This window comes from Pipra filicauda, unplaced genomic scaffold (assembly GCF_003945595.2).
Source record: "Pipra filicauda isolate LSUMZ 115617 unplaced genomic scaffold, ASM394559v2 scaffold258_size1095741_pilon, whole genome shotgun sequence".
Taxonomy (NCBI): domain Eukaryota; kingdom Metazoa; phylum Chordata; class Aves; order Passeriformes; family Pipridae; genus Pipra; species Pipra filicauda.
Genome location: NW_024104374.1, coordinates 958,566 through 984,515, shown reverse-complemented (window position 1 = coordinate 984,515; position 25,950 = coordinate 958,566). Strand labels below are relative to the sequence as shown.

Here is a 25,950-nt window from a genome sequence, read left to right as displayed (position 1 = left end):
ATCCCAAAAATAGTCAGTGTTTCAAATATGCTTTCAAATTCCATAATTATCTCTTACTGTGGCTTTGAATGGTAGAAACACAGAGCTGACTGAGATACTGAGCATTTACATCAGATATTTAACCTGATAGCATTGTAAAATTCTCTTTTATTTAAGAAATTTATGATGAACCTCAGAAAATATTTATTTGGAAAAACTGTAGCAGCACAAAATAAAATATGTTTGAATGAAAAATACTTCATTATAAACTTCAATTGAGCAATTATTTAAGCTGGAGGGTTGCTCCTTTCTTGGAAAAATGTGTATCCTAATCACAAGCGAAATCTTCAAGTTTATATACCATTAAAGGAGAAAACATCAAAACTACCAAGCAACAGAACCAATGTACGGGGCTTTTTTTTTTTTTCCAAGTTGCTATTTAAGAGAATGTTACAATTCATAGCGTATCATCTAGATGACCAAAGTGAAATAGGTACCATTGAGCCAGGGAAGTCAGGAGCAGAAAGCTATCTTTAACTGAGAAGCAAACCAGTTGTTCACTTTGCTGTTATTGTGAAGATCCATCTCTTACAGTAGGCTTCTAGGCCAAGAGGCAACAGCCCAGCATGCTTTGTAAATTGGAATACTTGGGATATTATACGTGTTTCCTTCATTTGGGCTATGTAGCTGTACTGCACCAAGAGTCTTAAATGCTCTGCTTTATTCCTGTGTAAGGATACTAGTACTTTCTTCAGTTTCTGGTAAACTCTGGATATCAGTGACATTTTCCAATGTGTTGAAATGTACTATTTTCATATACTGCATTAAAATTTTCTTCCTTGGATTCACATGGGAGAATGGTCCGTAGTGATGGTAGTACACAGAAAATAATTACGCGATTTTTAAAAGATAAACAAATATTTGAAATTGATGTATCTTCAGGTCAAGAACTACCTCTAATTGAATGTTTATAAAGTGCCTAATACAATCAGGCCAGGAGCTGGTTGACTGCTATGCATGCCACAGTCCAAATATTTAATAAGAATAACAACAGTTCTGTAGTCAATTTGATCTCACTTTTGATATTTACAAGTGTTTTCCTAACACACACTGCAGATTTCTGCAATTTGAAGGGATTCAGGCTCAAATTCTCAGTCTGTTTGATTCTATCATATCCATCTGCATCTATATCCGTGCAGGCTGCAACGTGTGCCCTACTCTTATACCAGTATTGGGCAGCAGCAGTGAGCACAGCTGCGGGAGGTGTGCCCAGGTAGAGGAACTCCTTCACTTAGTGACAGGGTTCCTGAAGGAGGTAGGTAGGCTGAGAAATATCAAGGACAGTGAGAGAAAGAGACTACTGGAATTGCACCCTACCTTCTCTGAGACAGGCACAACAGGCAGTGAGGATGTGTGATACGGAGAATTCCCTATCCTTTCTCCGCATGGGTGAGCACAGTGACTCAAGAGGTAGGGGGTAATGGTGACAAGTTCCTTCGCTTGTGCAACAGGCCCATCTCATCTGGGACTACTCCACCTTCCCAGGTGCCCCTATACAATAGATAAAAGGCTCTGGAAGTGGTACCAAACAATAATGGGCATGATGGTTCAGCTAGCATGAAGGTGTCACAAATTGAACTGTGCTCTGCATCAAAACTGCTTCTAGAATGAAAAAAAGAACTTGCCATTGTAATAGGAAAGTCCTTTCAGCAGGGAACAGAAGGTTTAATATGCAGATTGGACCCACCTCTTTGGAAAGCCTGATGCCTCCCTGGGGCCTGGGTTAAAGATGTGAAGAGAAAGCTTCCTATCCTGGTACAACCCTCGGATTACTATCCATTGTTTATTTTTTAGGTAGGCAGTGATGAAGTCTAAACAAGAAGTCTGAGGACAATGAGAGACTTCAGGGCCTTGGGACAGCTGGTTAAGGGATCAAGAGTGGGATCAGTCCCTTCCAGTTGCAGAGAATGATGAGGGAAGAAGCAGGAGGAGTCAGCAGATCAATACCTGGCTCTGAGCCTGATGTCACTGGAAGGATTTGGAGTTTTTTGATCATGGGTCAATTTAAATGACATGAGGCCTGCTGGTACCTGTGTCAAAATGTCTTCTTTGCCTCAGTCTTTAGGAGTAAAACAAATTGTTCTTGGAATATCCCATCCCCTGAGCTGAAGATACGGATGTGGAGCAGAATGAAGCCACCATAATTGAAGAGGAAATGGTCAGGGACCTGCTGCACCACTCAGACAGAGACAAGTCGATGGTGTCAAATGGGATCCACCCAAAAGTTCCTCCTAGGGGTAGCTGGACAGCCATTTCCACTTACATGACACACTGCATACCTCAAAATAAGGTTTCTTATACTCTAGGACAGCTTCTGCAGTCAGGAAGAACTATTCCTGGACGTGGGTACAATTTGTTGGTTAAGGATTAAGAAGTTGTAATTTCTGTCAATGATAATTTTTATGTCATTTAGTTAATTATTAGTGTGGGTATGAATAATCGGTTTTATTAATTTATATTAATTCATTCATACAAGTGAATATAAATATTCATTCATGTTTTTATGAATGACATAATTGTTGTACTTAAAATACAAGTGTTAATGATACTTTCCATACAAGTTCTGTTAGCTACTATTTATGTGTATGACAATTTAGTAATGAATAAATCTGTGTGCTGGAACCCCAGAGGTTCCTTTTCCAGTCACTCCTTTATGAAAATGAATAATGCCTGTTTCTCTGTAAGAGAATGTTTTCCTACCTGAGACTTGGACCTAATCTTTAAAATTGTGTCTGGGAATCTCTCTTTGCTAAAACAGCCTTAGAACATCTACCCACAAAAGCATATTTTGGAATAGCCAGCCTCTTTGCTGGAACTTAATGTAAGCATGCTGCATTGGTGGGCTTCCATTTGACACATTAATAAACTAAGAGACAATATGAAATTAACTGCAGCCTGGTGACTACAATAGAGACTAGCAAATAAGTAAGGAATTCAGTCTGTATTTTAATTTAGCAGTATTTCTCTAACTTGGAATCACTATGATGTGCAATAGTACTTTTATACTTTGGGCTCTCTAAGTGTTTTCTAACTGTAGTTTCAATATGCTGTTCACAAGCATGCTAGGAGGCATAAAGGGACCTTATTTACTAGTTGATTTTCAAGAGTTGTCTCTACGTATTGACTCAATCAGTCTGCCCTGCCCTTGCTTTGGAGCTCTCACTCTGATTTTTATCACTCAGCAGACATGCAGTAAGAAGCAGAAGCGGGCGGGGTACAGTGCATTTGCTTAAAGAGATGGAAAAAACGACATTGCTCCTGTGTGAGAATACTACTTCATTCCTTATGAAAAGACATTCCTGTGCACTGACAAAACTCAGCACCAGAAATACTGAATCATAGAATTGTAGAATCATAGAATGGTTTTGGGTTGGAAGGGGCCTTTAAAGGTCGTCTAGTTTCAACCCTCCTGCAACATCTTCAATCCTGTTACTTTGGTTTGAAGAGGCAGTTCTTAAAGAAGTTGTTAGTAACTCATCTTCAAATTTTGGTGTGTTTTCTAAATGCTTATAGTTAGTGTCATGCTATGATATGTTGAGTCACATATGTATATACTTTCGTGATTATAAAACACAGAAATGAATATGAGCTTATCTTTTTCGATTATTTCTCTGTGCAATGATGTAAACATCTATGTAAGTGGACAGAACACTAGAGAATTAGACCAATATGTAATAGCGTACCAAATTTGACAACTGCTTCCAGCTGCATTATTTCAGAGAAGCTTTTATAAATAGATGGATTTTGCAAGGAAAAAAATAAAAGCATGACTCATTTTTAATTATAAGAGAGAATGCAAAGTACTTGCTTTTAGTAAAATTAAAAGAGAAGAGAAAATAAAGGTATTTATGAAATGTCAAAGTGTCATAAGATTAGAAGCATGACACTGAAAGCTAAGAGAAAAATCTAAGTAGGCTAGACAAAATCTTTTTTTTCAGGAGTGTTTTTCTTCTGGGAGAAAAGCCTACAAGGTTTTTTTTTGTAGGTTTTTTTTCTATAAACATTTGCTTCATTGTACTGATTCTCAGAATAGTAGGAATTGTTAGTTGAATGAATAAAATGATCGTGAAATAAATGAGTACAAACATACAAACACTAATTGTTGCACTAGAATGTATCTGTTGTGAACCTTTGCAGGTTGTCTTGCAGTTGAACAGTTCCACTGGCCCCAAATGGTACTTACTGAACATTTATTTTTCATTTGTTTGGACCTCACCAGTATTACACAGGCAGCATGAGGGAATAATGAGCTGCATTCTTTGGGTTACTGAAGAGTCAGCACAAATTGTGGGAACAAATAACAATCAGACAAGGCAGTGTTTTATAACATCAGGACTGCAATCCATCTTTCAAAGCTGGGCTAATAAAGGCCCACTTACAATCCCCGGCAGAGTACAGTTTAATTAAATTTGTCCATTAGAGGACTCCTCCCCCTCCCTCTACATTTTAGAAATTAATTCTTCTTTCTGCCTGTTGTTCTTTTTGCATCACAGATGCACTGAACCTTCGTAACCGACGCGTCCTCATCAGCACACTGAAAATCCTCCAGCACCTGGTGGCATCAGCTGACATGGTGGGAGAGGCCTTGGTGCCTTATTATCGGCAAATTCTCCCAGTCCTAAACATCTTTAAGCATTTGAATGGTGAGTTATCCTAACAGACACTGTCTTTCAACTCCTAAGGTAAAAAGGGGCTTGAGACAGGGTTAATTAACAATGTAGTTAAGATTTATTACTGTATATAAACTCAAATCCATTTGGAGCTCTAAATAATGTAAACTCTCCCTCCTACTATTCCCTAAGGATGCACTGAAATTAACAATTTCATTTATTACTCCTTGCACGTACAGTTTATTTAACACAGTACAGAAGCACTGAAGCAGTTCTATAATCTTCCAATAATTAAATTGTAAAGTTTTGTAACAGTCTTTTGAATACATTAATAAATTGCAAAGGTTTTTTCCTCCCTCCAACACATTAGTTCAGTCCAGCTGTTTTATTCCATTCTGTGCTCTCCACAAGCAATTCACTGCTACCAGAAGGTTTAGGAAAGATTAAAATTAAAATTAGAGATCAGACTAATTAATTTGAGGGTCAAGAGAACTCCTTGTTGTAGAAAATTTCAAGTTACATAATATTTAGCAAAACAGTGGAGTTTGAAGTTATTACTGCACACTTAGGTTTTATTTTAGAGAACTTTACAACTAATTTGTACATACAGTTAAGTATGTTGCTTTCTTTCTAGTGCATATCTCTATTGCCAGTCCCAGTCTTTAATAACTAGTACTATGAGTACTGTATGCCGTGAATGCATTTACACCACAGTCACCAGCTGAAATCAACATGGCGTCTCTTGCTTTTGCCAAACTAATAGCTAAAGTATTTTTCTCTAGAAAATCTATCTGTACTTATCTGTTCAATTATCTACCAAGTTACTGTATTTAAAATTTCTGTTACTGACTTGCAGCAGATGTAAAGAAATTTAATTCCTCACAATCTTTCGAAAGACATTTTTAATTAAATTCGTGGCATTTTAGTAGTTCTTTGCAGGACTCCTTCCTATTATACTTTCTGTTTGCATTGCTATGGAAAATAGTACCTTATACTCACTCTTTAGTTAGTATAAGATTCACCTCAGATTGAACACATTCACCTCAGATTGCCTGTTCAAAGACTGACTTCAAGGTGCAAATGAAATTTAGATTTTAGATCCCTTTAAATACATGTGCATCTGTGACTTTGTTTTCCTTAGTGAGAAATATGAAGTAACATGACGTTCCACAAATGCAGTGTAGTTCAGATGACAACTGTGGCTTTCTGGAAGTAGTGGGATAAAAGGTTATGAGTGTCATCTGTAGGCTGAACTTAAGTAATTTCAGTAGGGCTCCTTAGGAGTTGGAAGATTCCCCCTTAACAGATCTAATTTCAGTATCTGGCACAAAATAAGATGGTAAAAATGACTCTCATTGATTAATGAATATACCACACATGCTTTTTTCCAAGTTTCAGCCTGACGTAGCCCATAAATTCTCTTGACTAGGCTTTTCTACAGTGATTTCAGATGAATAATAGGGAAAGCTCACGTGTAACCAGGTACATAGCTTAACAAGGCATTAAACACAACCTAAATATATCTTCCGTTTTGATTGTATTGTGAGCAAAATAAACCATATTTTCAACATATTTGCATAAGATCTGTGCTCTGTAAGTTTGTGCCTATATAAAACTACACTAAATCATAGTACTTGGCACTGAAGAACTAAAATCCCAGCGAGAAGTGAAAAGTAATAGTTCAAAAATAATTAATTTTATTAAGTCATTACTTTTCTAGAAATAAAAGTTCCTAAATTTCAGTATTACCAGGAATGAAATGGATACTATTTGCAAGGCCTACCATATGAAACTGTTCAACTCATTCAGTATTTGCACGTGAATGATAGGGAATACCTCTGTCTCCTCCTGCCTCAAGAAGATTATATTTCATTTCTCCTTCACTGGTGGTTGACAGAAAAGCATGCTCCCTTCTTCCTCCTTTCTATCAAAATAAGCTAATAGGCAGATGAGGTGCAGGTGTTTGCTCCCAGTTATAAGAAAGTGGTAGACTGATTCAGGCTATTTTCTCCACTGTTTGTTCATACAGGTGAAAAATGGGGTGAGTGGAGTGTACACTCTTCTTCCTTCTTTTCTGTATAGCTTGAGAAAGCAGAAACTGTGATACATCTTCCAGGAGTTGTATGAATTGCAGTCTATTAAGTCAAACACTGTGGAAGTTTGCCTCAAATTAAGTTAGCTGGAAGAAGCCATGTTTTAGTCATTGCCACCTCACTAGATCAGTATCGATCTGATGAAAGCAACTCTTTCCCAAATTCAGCATCTGTGAATATCACTCTCACCAAACAAGCTTATTGTCAAGAGAATATTAGAGAAAACCCAAAAAACCCCTTCTAAATGAACAAAACAAACAAAATAAAACAAACCAAAACTCAAACCAAACGAACAAAAAATTGGTATTGATAAGAAATTAAGATCAACTTACTTTAAGTTCAACTTACCTGGTGACCAGTTCAGAACAAACCAAAATGATTCTTCATGCAGTATGTGTGATGTGAAGCTCTGGAACTCCCAGCTCCAAATTCTTTAGATACCAAAGGTTTATATGGATTCAGTGGAGGCTCAGAAATGTCATAAAAAAGAGTCTATTGTTTGTTTAATAAAACACATGGGTAATTGATATTGGTAATTTTTCTAAATTATAAAAAGAAGAGTATTGATGAAAAAAAAATTAAGTTTTAATTATTGAAAATATCTAAAACATGGTCACCTATCTGAGTCATAAGATACAGGTTAAATTAAATCAATGCAACCTGAGTTATAAATACCAGGGGGAAGATCCAAGCCTCCTGAGACAGTCTATGTGAAAGCCACAGGAAAGAGTTCAATGAACGTCTGAAGAGTCTCAGTAGTGAGCAAGGGGCTTTTTGGTGCACAAAGCATATTTGGTTTGCCTGAATTTCTGCCCTCACTTGGAGCTTAAACCCTGACTTGCAGCAGGCATTTCTTTTCACTAGGGTTCCTGAGTGCCCTGTTGCAGAGCATTAGAACATCAAAGAGCAAAGTTCTGCTGGTGATGCTGCCTTTCGTGTCTTTATTGGTGGAGACAGTGAGAGCATCCTCACCAGCTGGCCAGGATGTGCTCTGAAAAGGGCTTGAAGCTTTCTGTTGAAACAGTTAACCAGAGCCATAAGGGTGGCAGGAGGGCAGAAGAAGGGAACATGATATTCCAGTGACTGAGAAAGAGGAATACTGGTGAGATGTAGGAGCTGTTTGTCTAATCTCTGCAGACTGGGAGGGGACTAGCAGTCTCTAAGCAACCTTCCCAACATATGGTCTATTATGCACATTTGCTACTATATAATATAATAAACAATAAAAATCACGATAATGCTTACTAAGTCATATTATAAATCCTGTAATGCCACTGTAGTTTAAACATGTAAGGTAAAAGTACTCTTATGAAACTCATTTAAATCTTGTCAAAGGGAAAGAAAATTCTGCATGGACTCAAATGGAAGTGTTCTTCTTTTGCATCACAAAACCTTTTTTTGTGTGTGCCTTACTTTCTAAGCTGTCTTTAATAAATCTGTGAACTATCTGGTGTAAATACAATATAAAAACAAATACAGTAAGTTTTCTCTTTTATGAAAGCAGACAGAGGAGAAAAATAAAATAAAATAAAAAAATTAAAAAAGGGACTCTTCAGAGTCTAGAATATACTATTAGGGTGCACTTATACCAGAGTGATGTCTGAAACAGAAACCTGTTCATTAAAAAGATTAGACCATTAGGAACAGCAAAATTCTCTTGTTTAATTTACCTGACTGGTAAAGGAAGATTTTATTGATTCACTTTAACAACTATTTTATGCTGTCAAATCCAAGCAGTTTTAATGGCTGTATTAAATCAATTTATGTACAGAAAAATATTCTCATGTCATCCATTTATATTATTCAGTAGTGATCAAGAGCAGTTTTGCTGTAGAATAGATGAAAACAAAATATTATTAGGATTTACATGCCTCAGAGAGAGCAGTGTGGGGTGGCACTGTACTGTGGAAGGTACCTCTCCAGCATGGTAATTTGGTCTATGACTTGTTTCGGTCACTGTAAGGCAAATGGGGGTATTAGGGCAGACTGAAGCCCAAGTTTCTTTTGGCGGCAGTAAAAATGCTCTGACACTATCAATAACTTAAGGCTAACATACATTTCTGATGGCCTCTACCTATGTATTCAATCCCTGAAAATAAAATGTTAGAGGTATGACTGAGAATACCTCATGTAACTGTGTCATAGCATTCAGCCAAGTGTGAAGCCACACAGCAGAATTCTAATGCATGCTTTAGAGCACCTGAACTTCACTCGGGAAAAATCATTCTTTTGTCTGAAAGGTACTTCATATGCTTTGGAGAACTCTACTGTACAAAATGCAGTAGTATTCCATGGACTCTAAAAGAAGAAGCAGGACTCATGTTTAATGGCAAGAGCAAAACACTGTGCCCACAGGTACAAGTACTCCCTGTGTTGGAGTTTGAGTGTTTTCAGAACTGCTTGTGTATTCCAGAGGCAGGGATGCTCCTCCAAGTGGTTCATGGTTATTAGTAAGAAGCAGCAATTATCCTCTACTGTGATTGAATATGTTCTAAAGAAAATCTCTTGCCCAGAACATTTCAACTGTTTGCTTCTTCCACTGGGAAATACAAAAGTCCTTTGACAAAGAATGTCAGTCCTGTTCTAAAATACATTACATTTTGCCATCAACTTTTGCATAGTAATGTGTTTGAGATTCTCTTAGTTTCTCCTATGAACTTTGAGATTTCAGATTATTGTCAGACAACTTTGCTCAGGGTTCTCTGCTACTTAAAAAAGAGTAGATGCTGTAGCTTTTATTTTTTTTTTCTTTTAAACTGAAAATGGAGATTCCCACAGAATTAGTTGATTCATTGTTGAGATTTGAATAAAAACCACCTAATGCTATAAGATTATTGATAAAATAAACCATGTTAGTATACTAGTCCTATCAGAGCAGTAACATAAACTGTGTACTAAATCCAGTTCTTATGCTTCATTGTGACACTTACTCTTCCTATTCCTATGCATGTTTTGCAAGCTTTTTTATTATTTCCAAGCTTCCTTTAAATTCCATCAGTTATAATTTCTGAAATTTAAAAACAAAGATTCTGATGTGGCTTTAAGGATACACACTTCAAAGAATAAGACCACCATCATAACACAGATCTGAGTGAAAAAATTAGTTTAGATGCATTTTCTGGGGTTTTTTAATATAAACCCTCAGCACAAGAGGATTCAGAATGTTCTGATTCATCAACATTTAATGAAAAAGATTGTGGTTTTCCCAAAATGGAATCTGCCAGTAAATCACCTTTTTAAGCAGATAGGGATAAATTGATCACACTCCAAAAAAGTTATCATCATACTGCTGGGAAGCAAAATATATTTTTGGTCATTCCCAAATGTAATTAATGATTTTATTTCAACAGGCTTCCTATGAATTATAGTTTTAAGAATATTTATTTAACAAATGTACTTCCATGTTTTTACGAACATTTCTATGAGATCAGCTGATGGTCTTTTAATGGTGTTTTTCAAAAATGTCTCGGGTTTTGTTTCTCAAGAACCTCATCTTGAAAGCAAAAGCCTCCTAAAATAATGTTTCGTATTCTAATTGAATATGCGGGAAAGTGATCCTCAACTGTTATCAGCTATTGTCTCACACGTTATTTTGCACACTGGTCAGTCTCATTTTGTTTCAATGACCACTCCTGCACATGGAGTTACAAAAAACCCACTGGAACTCTGAAGCACAGAAATTAGAAGTTGCCAAGACCTACCTGTATTGGAGCATTTGTTGCTTTAGTATCTTTAATTGAAAGCATGTGATTTTAAGCTGATAATACAGAAAATTTCTAATGTATAATCAAAACTCTGTCAGGTACTTTATAACACACTGAGAGAATCATCACACATAGATCTTAATTGCTGGGTAATTTCTAATTGCTATCTAATTTCTTAGCTGAAAATACAGCACCAGTTGTGCAAAATAAAACCAATTCAGCTGTGATTAAATTGATGCTATTCACACTTAGCACTTACTTTTAATGTGTTAATAGTGTAATTAATTCAGCATCTTGAATTTTTGATAAAAGAAAAATGAAAAGCTTCCCATGACAGGGAGTGATACTTTACATACAATATTTTCTTTTTCCTCTTTCAGTTTTTAATTTTTTGAATATGGTGACTCAGGGAAACGAGAGTTGTCTATTGAATGACAAACAGGTTGTGTGTGAGTTAGGACATCTGAATTCACAGAAAATTCATGGACAAGTAAAATGGTGGAAACATCAAATTCTTCCTGTGCTTCAGTGGAAACATCTGTAAAATGGGTATAACCTGAATGATCTTGTAGGCCTCAATCAGCATTTTGTTTGACAATTAATCAGAGCTATCACAAAGTACCAGGACGGTGGGTATGTGTGTCAGTGAAACATAATTATCATTCAGTTAAGTGTTCATATCATGCTTTGCTTTAATACTTTTGTTGGATTTGTGTTCCTATGGGAAATAATTACCCTTGGTAATCCCATGTTTGAGGATGATTTGGACATTGAGGACTAAATTTATGCAGAATTACAGTAATATCTGTAAGTCTGCTTGTTCTGGATACTTACGCCTGTCTTAATATCAGCAGGTATGTGTCTGGCCTCCAAAGAGACAAGGAAGTGTTTAAGTTACTGCGAAGTCCATAGTGTAGGCATGCTTTGAGCAAATCTAATGCATAGCTGCAATACAGACATCAAAACACAACAGGCATAGTCATTTTAATTTATTTTGCTTGCAACTTTATTTCTGGCTCGTTTGGCATTGAGTTGGCCAAGAAGACCAATGGCATCCTGTGTGTAGCAGCAATAGTGTGGCCGGCAGGACCAGGGCAGTGATCATCCCCCTGTACTCAGCACTGGTGAGGCTGCACCTTAATTTCTGTAATCAGTTTTCAACCTCTCACTGTAAGAAAGACATTGCTTATTTCTCTGGAGGTGCTGGAACATGTCCAGAGAAGGGCACTGGAGCTGGTCAAGGGTCTGGAGCACAATTCTTATGTGGCTAAGGGAGCTGGGGTTTTATAACCTGGAGAAGACTTGGAGGTTCGGAGGGGACATAATTGCCCTCTACAACTACCTGACAGGAGGTTGTAGCAAGGTGGATGTTGGTCTCTTCTCCCAAGTAACAAGAGGCAATGGCCTCAAGTTGTGTCAGGGAAGGTTCAGACCGGATATTAGGAAAAATTTCTTCATGGAAAGGGTTGTCAAACATTGGAACAGACTGCCCATGGCAGTGATGGAGTCACCAACCCTGGAGGTATTTAAAAGATGTGTAGATGTGGCACTTAGCGACATGACTTAGTGGTAAAGTTGGCAGGGTTAGGCTGATGGTTGGACTTGATGATCTTAGAGGTCTTTCCCAATCTAAACAATTCTATGGTTCTATGGTTGTTTAAAAAAAATAAAATGAATATACAGTTGTGCAAGATGGAATTAGAACGTACAGTTCTCAACTGCTGCTTGACTTGTGTTACTGCTTCACCTATAATTTCTTCTTTGGGTAGAAGTTCTGAACTCTGTGGTGAACCTAACTGAACTACACCACGAGGGATGGTACAGGCTGGCACATTTTACGTAGAAAATACTACCCACAGAATCAGCTAGTTCGGCACATGTTCCAGCTTGGTGGAATTACATCTCCATAGGTTCACAGTTCTGCAATTCCGATTAAAGCCCCCTAAACTTTGGAGTAGAGTGTGCCTGAACTTCTCATTTTCAATTGATTTGCTGTACGCAGCTCCCTATGGACTTCTTTGTCACTCTTCTCAGGCTCCTGATTCAGTTTGCAAAGTCTTGTAGTGTCTTGTAGGAGACAAGTCTACCTCTCTAGATATTAAGTCTTTCTTTGGACCTGGGCTTACAGTCTAGATTTTTAAAATTTGACTACCTTCCAGCTAGGAGTTATTACTTTCTTCTGCATAATTAATTTCTATGCTTGTCATATAGTTGGTTTGCAGTTGATTGTTAGGACTGAGAATTGATTTCTTCAGTTGGACTTGCACTACCTGATTCATTTAAAACTACTTTCAGAGTACACATTAAGAAATTCTGAGAAAATATTTGTTTTCTGTATAATTCTTTTTATGTATGTTTGCAAACAAATTTGCCTAAGTTTGAGGAGACATACGGTTTCAACTTGTCACATTTATTAAGGTAGCATATTTTTTATTTTAAATATACAACTGAAATCTGTGTTCATTTAATAATTTTAAGTTGTTTTTTTTTTTTTTTGTTTATCGCAGATATTTTTAATTTGTGTACTCAATTAGTATTTTTGCTCTGAGGCAACTATTTCTGTGAAAATCAGTGTGAGGTTGCCAAAATCGCAGAAATTAGCTCTGCACCTGGCTTTCTGTTTTTATATCAAATTAAAAACAAAAGAAAACAAAACAAAACCGGTAATGGGGAGAGAGAAGCTCAAGAGAGAGAGGGAACTCCTTATCTGGATGACAATATTTCTTGTGGCATCTCTCTCTCGCCCTCAAGAAAAACAGATTGAAGCCCCATGTAATGGAATGATACCGGTGGGAGCGTAAATATTGCAGTGTGATTAAACCACCAAAATACTCAGGTGATTAAAGTGCTTCAGGTCTTTCAGTTATTATTCTGTTATATCATTTCACAACGTTGCTTTTTTCATAGTTTTTGAAGAACACTCTGGGCAACAAAATTGATTTTGTGAGGCCTATAGCTTTGGACTATTGATTCATTTTTTTATATTGCACATCCATCATCCTTCTTTTTAGACACACCAGCAAAAATATGTGTTCTTGTTATAATATCATCTGGCCATCCCAATGCTGATGCAATTAGCACATGGAAATCTTTGCTTCTTTGACAGGACTATACTAACTGAGAAGTACCCTTTTGACTTTTATTATTTGAGAATTAAGTGAAGTAGATTAGACATTTATGATCAGAGCATTTGCTTACTAACATCTACATCTAATTCAGAAACTAGGACTTTCAGCTAGGAGTTATATTTTTTAGGGGGAAAAACAAAGGCAAAACCAACCAACCAGCCAAACCAAACCAAACAAAAAACAAAGCCAAAAACAAACCCCAAACCACCTATTTTTGTGTTAAGACTTTCCATTTGTGCACCATCTTAGGTTCCCTGTTATTTTTGCTTTGAAAGCTTAATTAAGTATTCAGTAACAGGTAGGGAATGCCAAAGCTAACATTCAACACTATCACTTCTCACTTTGTTTTACATATTATGATACAGTTTCTAATAAAAAGAATCTGACACAGTACATGAAAAGGAATTAGTATATAATTAAGGATGTTAATAATTTTTCAGATTTAGTAGTTGTCAAGCTACCCTTGAGGTCAGCTGACACATGACAGTGATGGGGTTACCTGTTGCTCCTTCCTGCCTTCCAGTCCAGTGATCAGAAACCCATTTACAGCTGAATTACATGGGAAACAACTTTGGCCAATATACAGAGGAGAGGTTGTCAAATGGTACCGTACCTCATGTCTCACTGCAAAGTGCTTTTTCTACTTCCGTAATGCTGGATTTTGGTTAAGACATTGATATTCTGAAGCAATTTCCTATTGTGTCAACAGTAAGTGTATAAAATTTTTTTATTCACTCCCAGCAATCCCCATGTATTGATATGTTGTTTCTTGTTTTTTACTTAATGGTCAATTATCCAAGACAGAAACAGATGCATTTCTGATGTATTTGTATGGTTCTATCAATGATGAGTTCATGATCCAAGGTCCCTTACTAGGATTCTTTAGCCCTGTAATTGTACACCTACATAGCAATGATGTGCCATTGAATCAAACTAGGGATTGTGATTTGGAATTAAATTTAAGTGTAGTTTTGGATTATACAATATTTCATATATTTCTATTATGAATATGTTAAAGTATAGGATAGTACAGTGATAATCATAGATACACTTTAAGTGAGCAGAAATTCTAATTGCACATAAAATTAAGAATATTTCTGTAACTAGCAGAGTATAAGAAACAGAACACAAGTTCTAACAGATATCTGAGGAATCAAACAGATAACTGAGGAATGAAAATGGATAAAATAGAAATTTTTGTTCAAAGAATGTTCTCCTTCCACAAACCTCACCTTTGTGTCTGTCAGTCTTCTTTTTCTTCTAGCAGTTTCCCCCATGTTTCATTCATTTCCTTATCTCATTGCACTTTACAGCATTACAGAAGACTTGACTTCTGTTTTTATTTTTTTATCCAAGTTAGAGAAAAAAAATTATTCCAGTTTTGCTGGTTTACTGTTATTGTTAGTGTCTTTGTGTAAGAAAGAAGAGTTCTTCAGCAAATGCCACCAAAAGAAAGTACATATATTTTGAGAATTAACTTCTCCTCCTCAACCTAAGCAAATAGGGGGGAGCATTACAGAGAAGAGGAAGTTTTTTAAGACATATAACGTATTCTTAAGGTACATGTTTAATAAATCTGACCTTCTCACTGTGGGAAGTATTATGCAAGGAAATGGTATAAATGGCTGTATGTTGGTTTAATGAGAACTGTGCACTGACAAAAAGGTGCACTGACAAATATAAGGGTGTGATGTTAAATGCTGATCTGTACTTTAAACTGCAGATTATATGTTGTATTCATTTCTAGCAATGGAAAGAGACAGAATGTATTCAGAAAGCCTGGGTATGTGAAATTAAGTTTCATCTTTGGAGGAACTTGTCTTCAGTGGTTGCAGGGAGAACCTGCAGAGGTTACCCTTACTAGGAAGCAAAATTAACTTCAGTGTGTAAATCATCCATGTGTTAGATTTCAGAGAGAAGCAGACTGTCCTAGTAGATTCATCTATTGTCACAAAAATGTCAGTTGCAAATCAAGGCTAAGCAGTGGAGTAACCATAACAGGCAAATCACCATAGATGTTCATGATTACAACTAAGAAAAATAAATGTGAGGCATAGGAATAATTTGAGTTGCAGTCTCTGTAGCAAAAACATTGTGTGGTATGTTATTTGAGCATCAGCACAAATAGTTACCACAAGCATTGTGAAAAGGCAGTTTCACTGTGGCACAGGAGACATGCTTGTTGGCCCCAGAATCTATTCTTGAAAGGTCTTAAATTGGTTGTGTTCTTTTTTTGTAAAATGAACTTACACATATGTAACTACCCACTAGCAGTGCAAACACTTTGATGAAACCAGATATGAAAGTGAAAGTTTTTCTTGCTTTGGAATACTTTTTCTAATGTTTCTTGTAAATGAATACTTGTTATAGGGAGACTACTGTGTCACAGACCCTTGTAAGGAAGAAATACATATCTAAGAAACTTAAATAATTGGAAGTGATTGGCATACACATATTTGTATGTGAAAAGGAAAATCGAGAACTTTCTATACGGAGTACGGCATCTGTAGGGATGGAATGAGAAAACCTGATGTGTGTGTGTGTGTGTGTGTGTGTAAATTTTAAGTCTTTTTTTTTAATGAAAGTAGATCTATAGTGAAGTTTCTATTATATTATTCTTATGGGTTTAGCAATTCAAGGTTCTGTTGAGGAGATGCAAAGATTATTTTCTATCTTCTTGAAAACTAATTTCTTGATACATCAACTTTGTTATGGAGTTCGGACAATAGGTCAGATTCAACTAAATTTAGGGAGGGAAACAAAGAAGTTGCAGAGAATAAATTTAGACCTTTAAGATGCTACTTCACAGACTTCTTCTACATACTCTTATCAAACTTATAGAAAGTATTCCCGCTACTCTATCTGAAACTGGTAGATACTGAAGTATCATTATTTCTTGTATGGAATCAATCCCAAAGAAACCCAGGAAACTCCAGGTAGGAGCAGAGATTTGTTTGTGGAAGCCAGCTGCAGAATAAGAATTTTATGTGTAACTTAGAAAAAACCCAGGTCCTTGGTAACTAGATTTCAAAATATTCCATATCTTGAATGGGATATATAGTATAGGTGTACTGCAGATTTAAATATAAATAGTATAGAATATGTTCATGCAAAAAGATTATTCCAAGCCTTTTTCTTATTTTTCAAAGGGTTTTCTTTTTGGAAAATAATACAATGGAAAAAATCTTTACATTTGCATTACAATATTCTTAATCCAAGACACCTACAAAATACAGGTTGCTATTTGTTTCATATTCTGTCCTCTGATGCAACCTAATAGTTCCAGAATTTACTGTCCTCTTTTCTAGAGCTCTGACATATAATTTCAGTCATGTCCCAGATCTTTAGGACATCTCTGGATCATATACTGCATATGAATAATACTGACTAAGGACTTCAATTTGCAATCATTATGTAGATACTAAGCTATGGAGAGCTTATTCAGAATTGAGGGTTGTGAAATTGCCCAAGTGTCAAACTCTCAGTATAAAATGTTGAAATCACTGAATGCAAGATTTTTTCCGTTTTTCAGAGTCATATTCCTTTTGAGTTAAGCAGCATATATGTCAGCTGTGGTCTGTCTCTACATCATTCTTTGTGTTACTTCTTACGGAGAGCAAAGGTATTTGTGAACTATAATTCACAAAGCCATGTAAACAAATACAGTAGAAATACAGTCCCAACTGCCATGAAAATATGCTCAAACCTCTGTTTTGATAAAAGTAACTCTGAGGAGCAATACATGATACATGGGTGCAAAATTACCTTTTTAATATGTCATGTGGTGAAATGTAATATAGTTCTCCTGTTCAGATTTTATTCAGCAAAAACCATGCCACATTACAAACTAATTTTGGGGTTTTTTTTATTTACTTCCTATCCCCCCAGTACATTAATTCACTGAAGAGTTATGACTTCAAAGTGAACCAAACAAGTTCTAATTTTTGTGGATTTTTCTTGCTTAGGCCTGAATATATAATGCTTATATAAAGATTATATTACTTTACAATATGTAAGACTTACAATGATTAACAATGGTTAAAGGTTATTTCTGTTTTGCTCTTATTCATTATAGCTGTTCTTGTATCTTGTCTTATGTATTATTATCTTTTTTTCTTATTTTTCATTACTAAATATATGTTTTAGCTCCATTAGTTTACATAAGCATTTCATATATTGCATAATATTGAACATGTGTTATGTGAACCATGTTTAAACTTATTAGTTTATACACTTTAAAATGGTATGTCTCTTTAGGAATATTTTCAAGTCACACCTTTAACACTAAAAAGATTAAAGAAAGGCAAGAATGTGTATATCTACATTGCTGACATCATGATGGTTGTGTAATGTTACATATCTAAATGTCTATGTTAGTATGTGCTGACATGCAAAGCTAGTGGATTAGAAATACTCTAAGTATAGGCTGTATACCACAACAAGTCTTTATTGTATGAACCTGGATCTGGTAAATCTATATTGCAATACAGACAGCAAAACCTATCAATACTGCATATTCTTGCATATTATTTTATTTTATGCAAAGTATTCAAAATGGAAAGTTTGAGTGGAAAAGAGTTGCTCTGAAATCTATACCATATGCCATATCTATCCTGTTGTCTCTCAGAAGATTTTATTTTTTGCAAGGATGACTGAGTTTCCCTAGAGAATATTTTTTGTAAAGTTATTGGTGATTACAGAATAATCACAATAAAGTATATATACTTTGGTTCCTAGCTCTTAAAAAAGGGATAATCTGTCATTCTAAAATCTTGGTATTAGAACTGTATTTTAACACCCTGGAAATGAGTAAATATTTAAAAGTTCAAAGAATTAAAATCAGTGAATTAAAAGAAAGAGAGTTTTATTCTGCCTTCATTTAATAGAGAGCTGATGCAGCTCTACAAAGCAGGATTTAGGGTGCTACCACTGTCATTATCTCAGGTACTTTTGAAAGCAGTAATAGAGGCAACGTAGTTCCCAAAGATGGATAAACACCTGTATTTGGGACAAGATTTTTTTAGCTACAAGACATTATTGATATGCATGGTTTGATAAATAAAAGTTAATTTAAATAATAATTCAAAGAGCCTGGAAGTGTATTTTGTGGGATTCTGATTTTAAAATCTGAAATGCTGGTAATTGTGAGAAACTTGCTAGACCTCTTTTTCCGGTTCTAGGAACTGATGTTTTCTGCACTGCCTTCATAAAACCAGGTTCTCCAGTTTCTTTTCTCACAGAAAAGGAAACTTAATTTTTGACTTTCAAAAGTGTATAAGTGAGTCTTCTTACTACACAGTAATTAGCATACATTATTCATACACTCTGTGATGCTATGCACTATTCCCTTCTTGGTTTTTTGGTGCTTAGCTTCTACACTGAAAAAAAGTAGTGACTGATTTCTTTTCCCCATGTTTAGTGTTTGGTTCCAGGCTTCAGAGGAGACAGTAAGGCTATATCCTTACTGCTAAATTAAAAAAAAAATATATAAAAAAAAATGAGTTCAAGTACTGGTTCTCTGATCATCCATATTGCTTAACTGGAAGCTCTTTGCCTGGCATGGATTGGGCCTGTGCAAAGTGGCACAACTGAGGCACATTTTCTTGTATCTTGGCACATTTTTTTGGCTATAAAGCATATGCAGGATCATTTCTCCAACAGATAGTGTGGAAAAAACTTTGGTGACTTGGGTACCTTCTTCCCATGTAGTATCTCAGTACCGTTGCAAAGTGCTTGGTACCACTCTCAACCCCATCCTTGTTCCACTTCTAGTTGGGATGCTATGTAAATGCTACCGCTGAGCTGCACTACACACAGGTCATTGTTTCAGACACTTTGAACTGAAGAGAGAACTGAAGCCATAATAATCTTTTTCTGACTGTCAGATAGGTGTCACCTGTGGCCCAAAAGATAGTGCCAAGTGCTATGCAGCATTCTTTTACCAGTTGGCCCCAGAAAGATAAACACACTCAAAAAATTTATTCCTTAGGTAACTAGAAAGTTACTTCAGTTATTGCCAGGACAGTTTTTTTATTTTAATGATTGGAACATGAATCTGAGATGGATTCATGCTTTGCACGTGTTAATGTGCAAGTGTGAATAACTCCATACTTTTCCTGTGAATTTAGCATCCAACATATCTCACCCTTTCTTTGTCCCTTCCCTACAAATGAAACAATTTTACAACCACCTTCTTCCAACACCAGACATACTAGGTATGGCCAGATAGAGTGGAAAGGTGGGGAAAAAATTAGCATAGAAAGTTACTCTGTTATTTCTGCCACTTTTATATTAGTGGAGATTCCTGGCACTCATAGGGTTCTCCAGGAGTAGTATCAATGTTGTTTTGCTGCTGATTTGCAAATCCCATAGTGCAATAGATTGGTAAATGAAATCAAGACACCTTGTCAATCTGAGTTGTTAAACAAACAATGGTCCTCAAATATCATCCTTCCTTTAAACTGTCTGCACAGTCTATGGCAATTAAAAAATGTTTGTTAAATGACTGGAATATAGCAGATTCTTCATTGATTTGTTCTGTTTATGGGTTTCCTTAATTAGATATAGAAATTCAGACAGCAAATATGATAGAAAAGTTGCATGTTAAAACATTTGATTGTTTTTTTTTAATGAGTAAAAACAATTGTATTTTAGTTGAGAATCTGAATAATGCAATAAAAAGTATATCAAGACTTCTTTGTAATAGTTAATTTTGAAAAATGTGTGCTTTACATTTATTTTTATATTTTTTGTTCTTTTACTTTCAATCTAACAAAAGTATTTCTCATTACTGTAGAAGAAAGATATTTGTTCTGCTTGCATGAGTGCCATCAAACATACAAAGTACATTATTCAAGGGCAGGATTCTGAACATGTTTGCTCTCCTATAATTAATATTTAGCATGTTCACCAACATTACAAGCAAAACATCCCTTTTGTTGCACTTTTTAGAACAACAAGCAATATGCTCTTTATGTAAAGGAGCCATATGGAAGCAATGGGTCCAGTTTTTCTACCCTCATACACACTTAAGCAATACTTTTTATCATTATTGATCCCAAAGAAACAAATTGCCCAGGGCAGCCAGGGGATTTCATAAAAGGAAGACCTGTTCAAAGTCTTAATAAGAGCAGAGTCTCATGCTAACCGAAGCAGAAGTGTTTAAATGCAGCAGCCCACATTATCAGATGCAGTGACAGTCACCAGGCCACAAATTCATGTTTCGGAACACTAATTATATTAGCTATGCGTATATTAATTATGTATTATGCTTCCTTTTACATAACATTATCTTCACATTGGAAGTAGCTGTGAGCATACAATATTATTTTAATTTGTTTTCTGTGTAACATCTCTCCTGGCCAGGTCAGGAACAGACTGTACCTTTTCTACTGTATTTTCCTGGTCACAAATCCCATTTAGCTGCTTTTATATTGTCATTATATCATTAAACTATGATTGTTTATCTTCCACACTGCATGTGTTTTGAATATTAACAAAAGTGGAATTTTGTGAATTCTTGAAAAATGGCAGGCAAGTCCTTCAATAGTTTCAACTCTGTCTCTAGGCAACTTTCTGGTCTCAGGAATTTTTATATAATTTACCACTGGCTTATTTCATTGCTCTTCTTTCAAGATGAGACTTTTGAAGTTGACCTCTTCCACAAACTTTAGATTTCCCATAGTGAGTTGGGGAAGTCTCAAATACAGGCAGAAACTGGGAATGCTTGTAAAAATCTGTCAGACATTTGGGATTGAGATACAAAGTTTAGCAGTTGGATGAGTACATGTGATGAAATGACACTGTGAAAATCAAGAGTCTTTTGCACAACATATCTGAGGTGTACAAATTCTAAATTTTTTTTTTTTAATGGCCAGTCTTCGCGAGCGAAGATTTGGGAAAGGTCATTAACCCTTCCAGCCTGCGCAGTGGATTTTTAGGTGAGACACAGCGTGCGCTGAACTGAGCCCACCCTTTAGTCCTGAGGTTCATCTGCCGGGGCCGAGCAAAGCTTGGACAGTGGCAGTGAGGTCCCCAGGATGTAGGTTTGTTTAGAGTGACCTTCTCTTAGGTGGATTGCCTTCCACAGCTGACGAGCTCCACCTGCCCAGGGGGCCGGGAATCAAACCCGGGTCGCAGCGGTGAGAGTCAGGCACTCTAACCACTAGACCACCAGAGGCCCCAAATATTAAGGCCTATAAATTACAAGAAAATCCATAATGATCCACGTTGATCCACACAATACTGTTAAATGTCTTTAGAGAGGTGTTAATTTTATTTCAAGACATTACTCAGTATGGAATTTATTTTAATTTAAAAAATTACATATATGGAAGCATTATTGGAGAGAAAATATTTTTGAAGGAACTGTTCAGTTAGACCAATACTTAGTTAGACACTATAACCTTTAAGTCATAGTGCAGGAATTAAAAAATATTTTCAGTAATAGAATCTTCTATTTCAAAAGTAACAGTCTGATTTTTAAGCATATTTTCTAAGAAATTACTCTGCTCTCAAGAAAAAAACTGATGAATTGCAATGAAAAATGACATTTCATTTTTCTTTTTTAGTTACAATGTAGATCTAACCTACATCTAGAAACACAACTAGAAACATATTGACCTGGAAAGGTTTAAATTTAGTTTAACTTTGATATTTTCTACACTTTGAGTTTGTTTTCATCAGTATTTAAGCTCTTTCACTGCTGAGGACTTGCAGGTGTGTCTTGATGTTGTAGTCAAGTGCAGATTTTTTCTCCTTCCTTCTATGAGGAAAACATTATAAAATCCAGATTTCCTTCTTTAGATATGAGAACATAAAAAAACCGGCCATATTTCATAATCATTAAAACTCAAAGAATTATTAATCTTTATGCTGTTTCTATAAACATTGTTTTGTAAACTTTATAAAATTTTACTTACTGAAACAAATTATTTGAAGGGCTTTTTTGGTTCAGCTTAAATAGCAGCTTTGTTACAGAGTAGAATAATACATTAAGTCTGAGGTACTTTTTCTCTTTTTAATTCAGGACTGTTTAAGTCATTGTTTAAAATCCAATGCTGCTTGCAATGTCATCTGGGAAAGAATGTGACAGACAATTCCCTACTGTTGTGTAATAAACTTAGTTTTTTATTTATATATCCTTAGTACTTTTTGATTTTACTTTATATATTTTCCATTTTATTTACAAATGTTTATGTAGAAATTCAAAATAAATTAAATTGTTATTTATGTTGGGCAAAAATATATATTTAAGAATCTTCATAATTTATATGCTCTTATGTATTTATTTATTTATTTATTTAAACAAAAATCATCCTAAAAAGATTACTTATGTTTATGTATTCTTAAGCTATTGTTAATTTTCCTTTTTCCAGCACTTTTAATTGTGGTGTGGAATTTAAAAATATGCCACAGCAGCACTGGAAGATGAATTACAATGGTACTTTAGCCTTCCATAAAGAATTTTTTTTGTGCACAGTTTCTTAACTTTTACTTGAGATTTTAAGTGCTTACTCAAATGGCAAACTGTTTCTATCACATCACATATCTGTACTTTATTCTGTAGAAGATGAACAGCAGGGATTAAAATTAAAGTGGTGATATGATTTTACATGATTAATTGCAGATGAAGATTAGAACCCTGATAAACTAATTACCAGAGAAGCTGCTCAGTGTGCTATGTTGCCATGCAGGCTCTGATAAATAAGAAGTGATTGGAGAGGAATGGGGATGTCAGATTTCACAGTAACTGAGATTACATTTTCCTCTTGTTTTTCAATGCATTCTTTACTAGCTTCTGTTACTCTCTGCCTTACCTTTCTGTCAGTTGCTCATGTGCACAGTGTTTAAGCACTGTACTACTAGTTGTGATTGGCTGACAGCAGAGAAAGATCTAAAACTGTTTTGGGGACTTTGATTGCATGTATGCACGTGTCTGGGTACATATACTTAACACAAACAACCCGTAATGAGGAGCAGCTGAGGTCACTTGATCTGTTCAGCGTGGAGGAGAGGAGACCGTGGGAGACTGAAACTGAGACTCATTGCAGTCTCCAACTCTCCAACTTCCTTGTGAGGGGAAGAGGAGGGGCAGGCACTAATCTCTTCTCTGTGGTGACCAGTGACAGGACCCGAGGGAATGGCCTGAAATTGTATCTTCCCTGAAGTGGAAGTTTAGGTTGGATTTTAGAAGTTTCTTCACCCAGAGGGTGGTTGGGCCCTGGAACAGACTCCCCAGGGAAGTGGTCACAGCAACAAACCTGACAGAGTTCAAGGAGCATTTGGACAATACCCTCAGGCACATGGGTATGACTCTTGGGGATGGTCCTGTGCAGGGCCAGGAGTTGGACTCAATGATCCCTGTGAGTCCCTTCCAACTCAGCATATTCTGTGATTCTGTAATTTTGTAATTCTGTGATATATTAATGGATATGCAGAGATGATATCCTACTCTTCTGGAAGAAATTTCTTACTTTTAGCTTGTAAAAGTATTGTAAAACTTGCTTAGTTGGAGTCTGTGCCATATCCAAAGAGAAAAGGTTGATGCCAGTTGTGAAGTAGATAAGGTGGTACTACAGTGCTGTTTCTGGGCTATGGACAGTTTTCCACATGTTTTGGGGTCTGGTGGTGTCAAAAACACTGGGATAAGACCAAGCATCTGTAATTTGTTGTATTAATACAACCATCTCCTGCAGGAAACAGATCACAAAAATTATAATAAATTTCTATATGATAACATAGCTATTACATGAGAATCTCTTTATCTTATGGATCTTTGGTGACAGTGTAGCATATGTTGTGCATCTTAAACATCAGATTCTTAAGTCTTCGAGGTGCCTGTGTTTTCAAAGTGCTGGGTTTTATGATACGCTGTATATTGGAAGGGAAGAATGATACCTTTCAAGTACAGCGTCCTCCATAGCCACCTAGACTGAAATCTAGCTGTTGCATCATATTGATATCTGTGTTTGTGCCTTTCTTAAATGTCTGTTTTGTTTTCTTAATTTGATAAATTGTATCTTTATATCTACTTCTAGGTTCAGATTTTAGCAGAAAATTCTAGGATTACCTACTGCAGAGAATATTAAAACTTTTATACATAGAGAAATTGCTATACAATCCAGTTGCTTGGTCACACAGTGTCTTTCAGGCATCCAAAGCCATTATTAATTGACCTCAGTAGCTTCATTAAAAAGAGATAGAACAAGTTTCATTTCTGTGTGTCAGTACAGATGGTGATAGCCCCAGAACTGTTGCTTCAAGCCAGAGATCACAGGCTATTTAAAACAGAGCATATCCCTCGATATACTTCCTACTGATCATGGTCCATTAACAGTACTAAGTTCCGGTGGGAGAGAGGGCTAGTCAAGAACTCTGCTTGGCTGCTTTAGGGCAGAGCCTGTGTTATGCAGTTTACTGCACTAATTATATACTCTTTATGAGCTCATTAGAGGACAATAAAGGAAAATGAAAACAGTTTGCAATATGTGTGGTCAAATTAGCCACACAGAGAAATTATGGTTCGTGCTTAAATGCTGTTTAGAAAGTGCCCATTAAAAAAAATGTAGACTCTTATGTATGTACACTGTAATGATGCTTAAACTAATTTTCTTTAATGTGTTTATTTTTCAAATTGGGAATTGAACCTTGTTTCTATCTGATTAGAATGCAAAGGAAATATTTGAATGAGACAGGCAACAGGATATCTATAGCCATATTCTTCATGGAAATTGTTAATTATGCAGATCTGAGTTGGTGGTCCATTTGCAACATTTTAAGGTTGAAATCTTATCTCTGTGTAAGAAAGAGACTGTTTTTCAGTTGATAGACCACTTACAACTATCAGTTTAAGTCTCCATTTAAGGCTGTCCTATATGCATGTAAGTGAAAATAAACTGCACCTAAATGCAGTTAGGAATCTACTTTAAATAATTCATGGTAATTTGAAGAAAAAACATTTAAAAATTTCTTTATTAAACACTTTGTACATATATTTGCACTATTTCATATACAAAATATCATCAGTATGGATAGAACTTGACAGTGGTATTTAGCTGCAAAGGGTTTTTCTTCTCTGTAGGTGTACAAAAGTTTATATATACAATTTATAAATGGGGAAAGTAGAGTAGACATAGACTTACTTTATGGCTGCAGCCAAATCAGATCAAGATGGTGCTGCAGGAGACAAGCTTTCCCCAAGCTGCTTAAAAGTTGATATAGTTGCATGTGTCATTGTTCCTTGCCCCAAGCCTGTCAAATTACTCAGAATTTTCAAGACTTTCAGTTAACCTAGTTCATTCTAGTAGAAGTTAGGATTGCAAGTGCAACCATACTGGTAGACTTGATGTGGGGAATTACTTTCAGGGAGGGTTGG

At 35.9% G+C, this 25,950-nt stretch overlaps 1 protein-coding gene across 1 annotated transcript in view; it reads left to right on the top strand.

Annotated features, from left to right (window-relative positions):
- The window catches only part of PACRG (parkin coregulated), a 180,553-nt gene that overhangs the window by 80,247 nt on the left and 74,356 nt on the right, over positions 1–25,950 (top strand). The window contains exon 4 of the mRNA XM_039382123.1: positions 4,533–4,682. Within this exon, the coding sequence (XP_039238057.1) occupies positions 4,533–4,682 (150 nt within the window). The remainder of the gene's footprint in view (positions 1–4,532; positions 4,683–25,950) is intronic.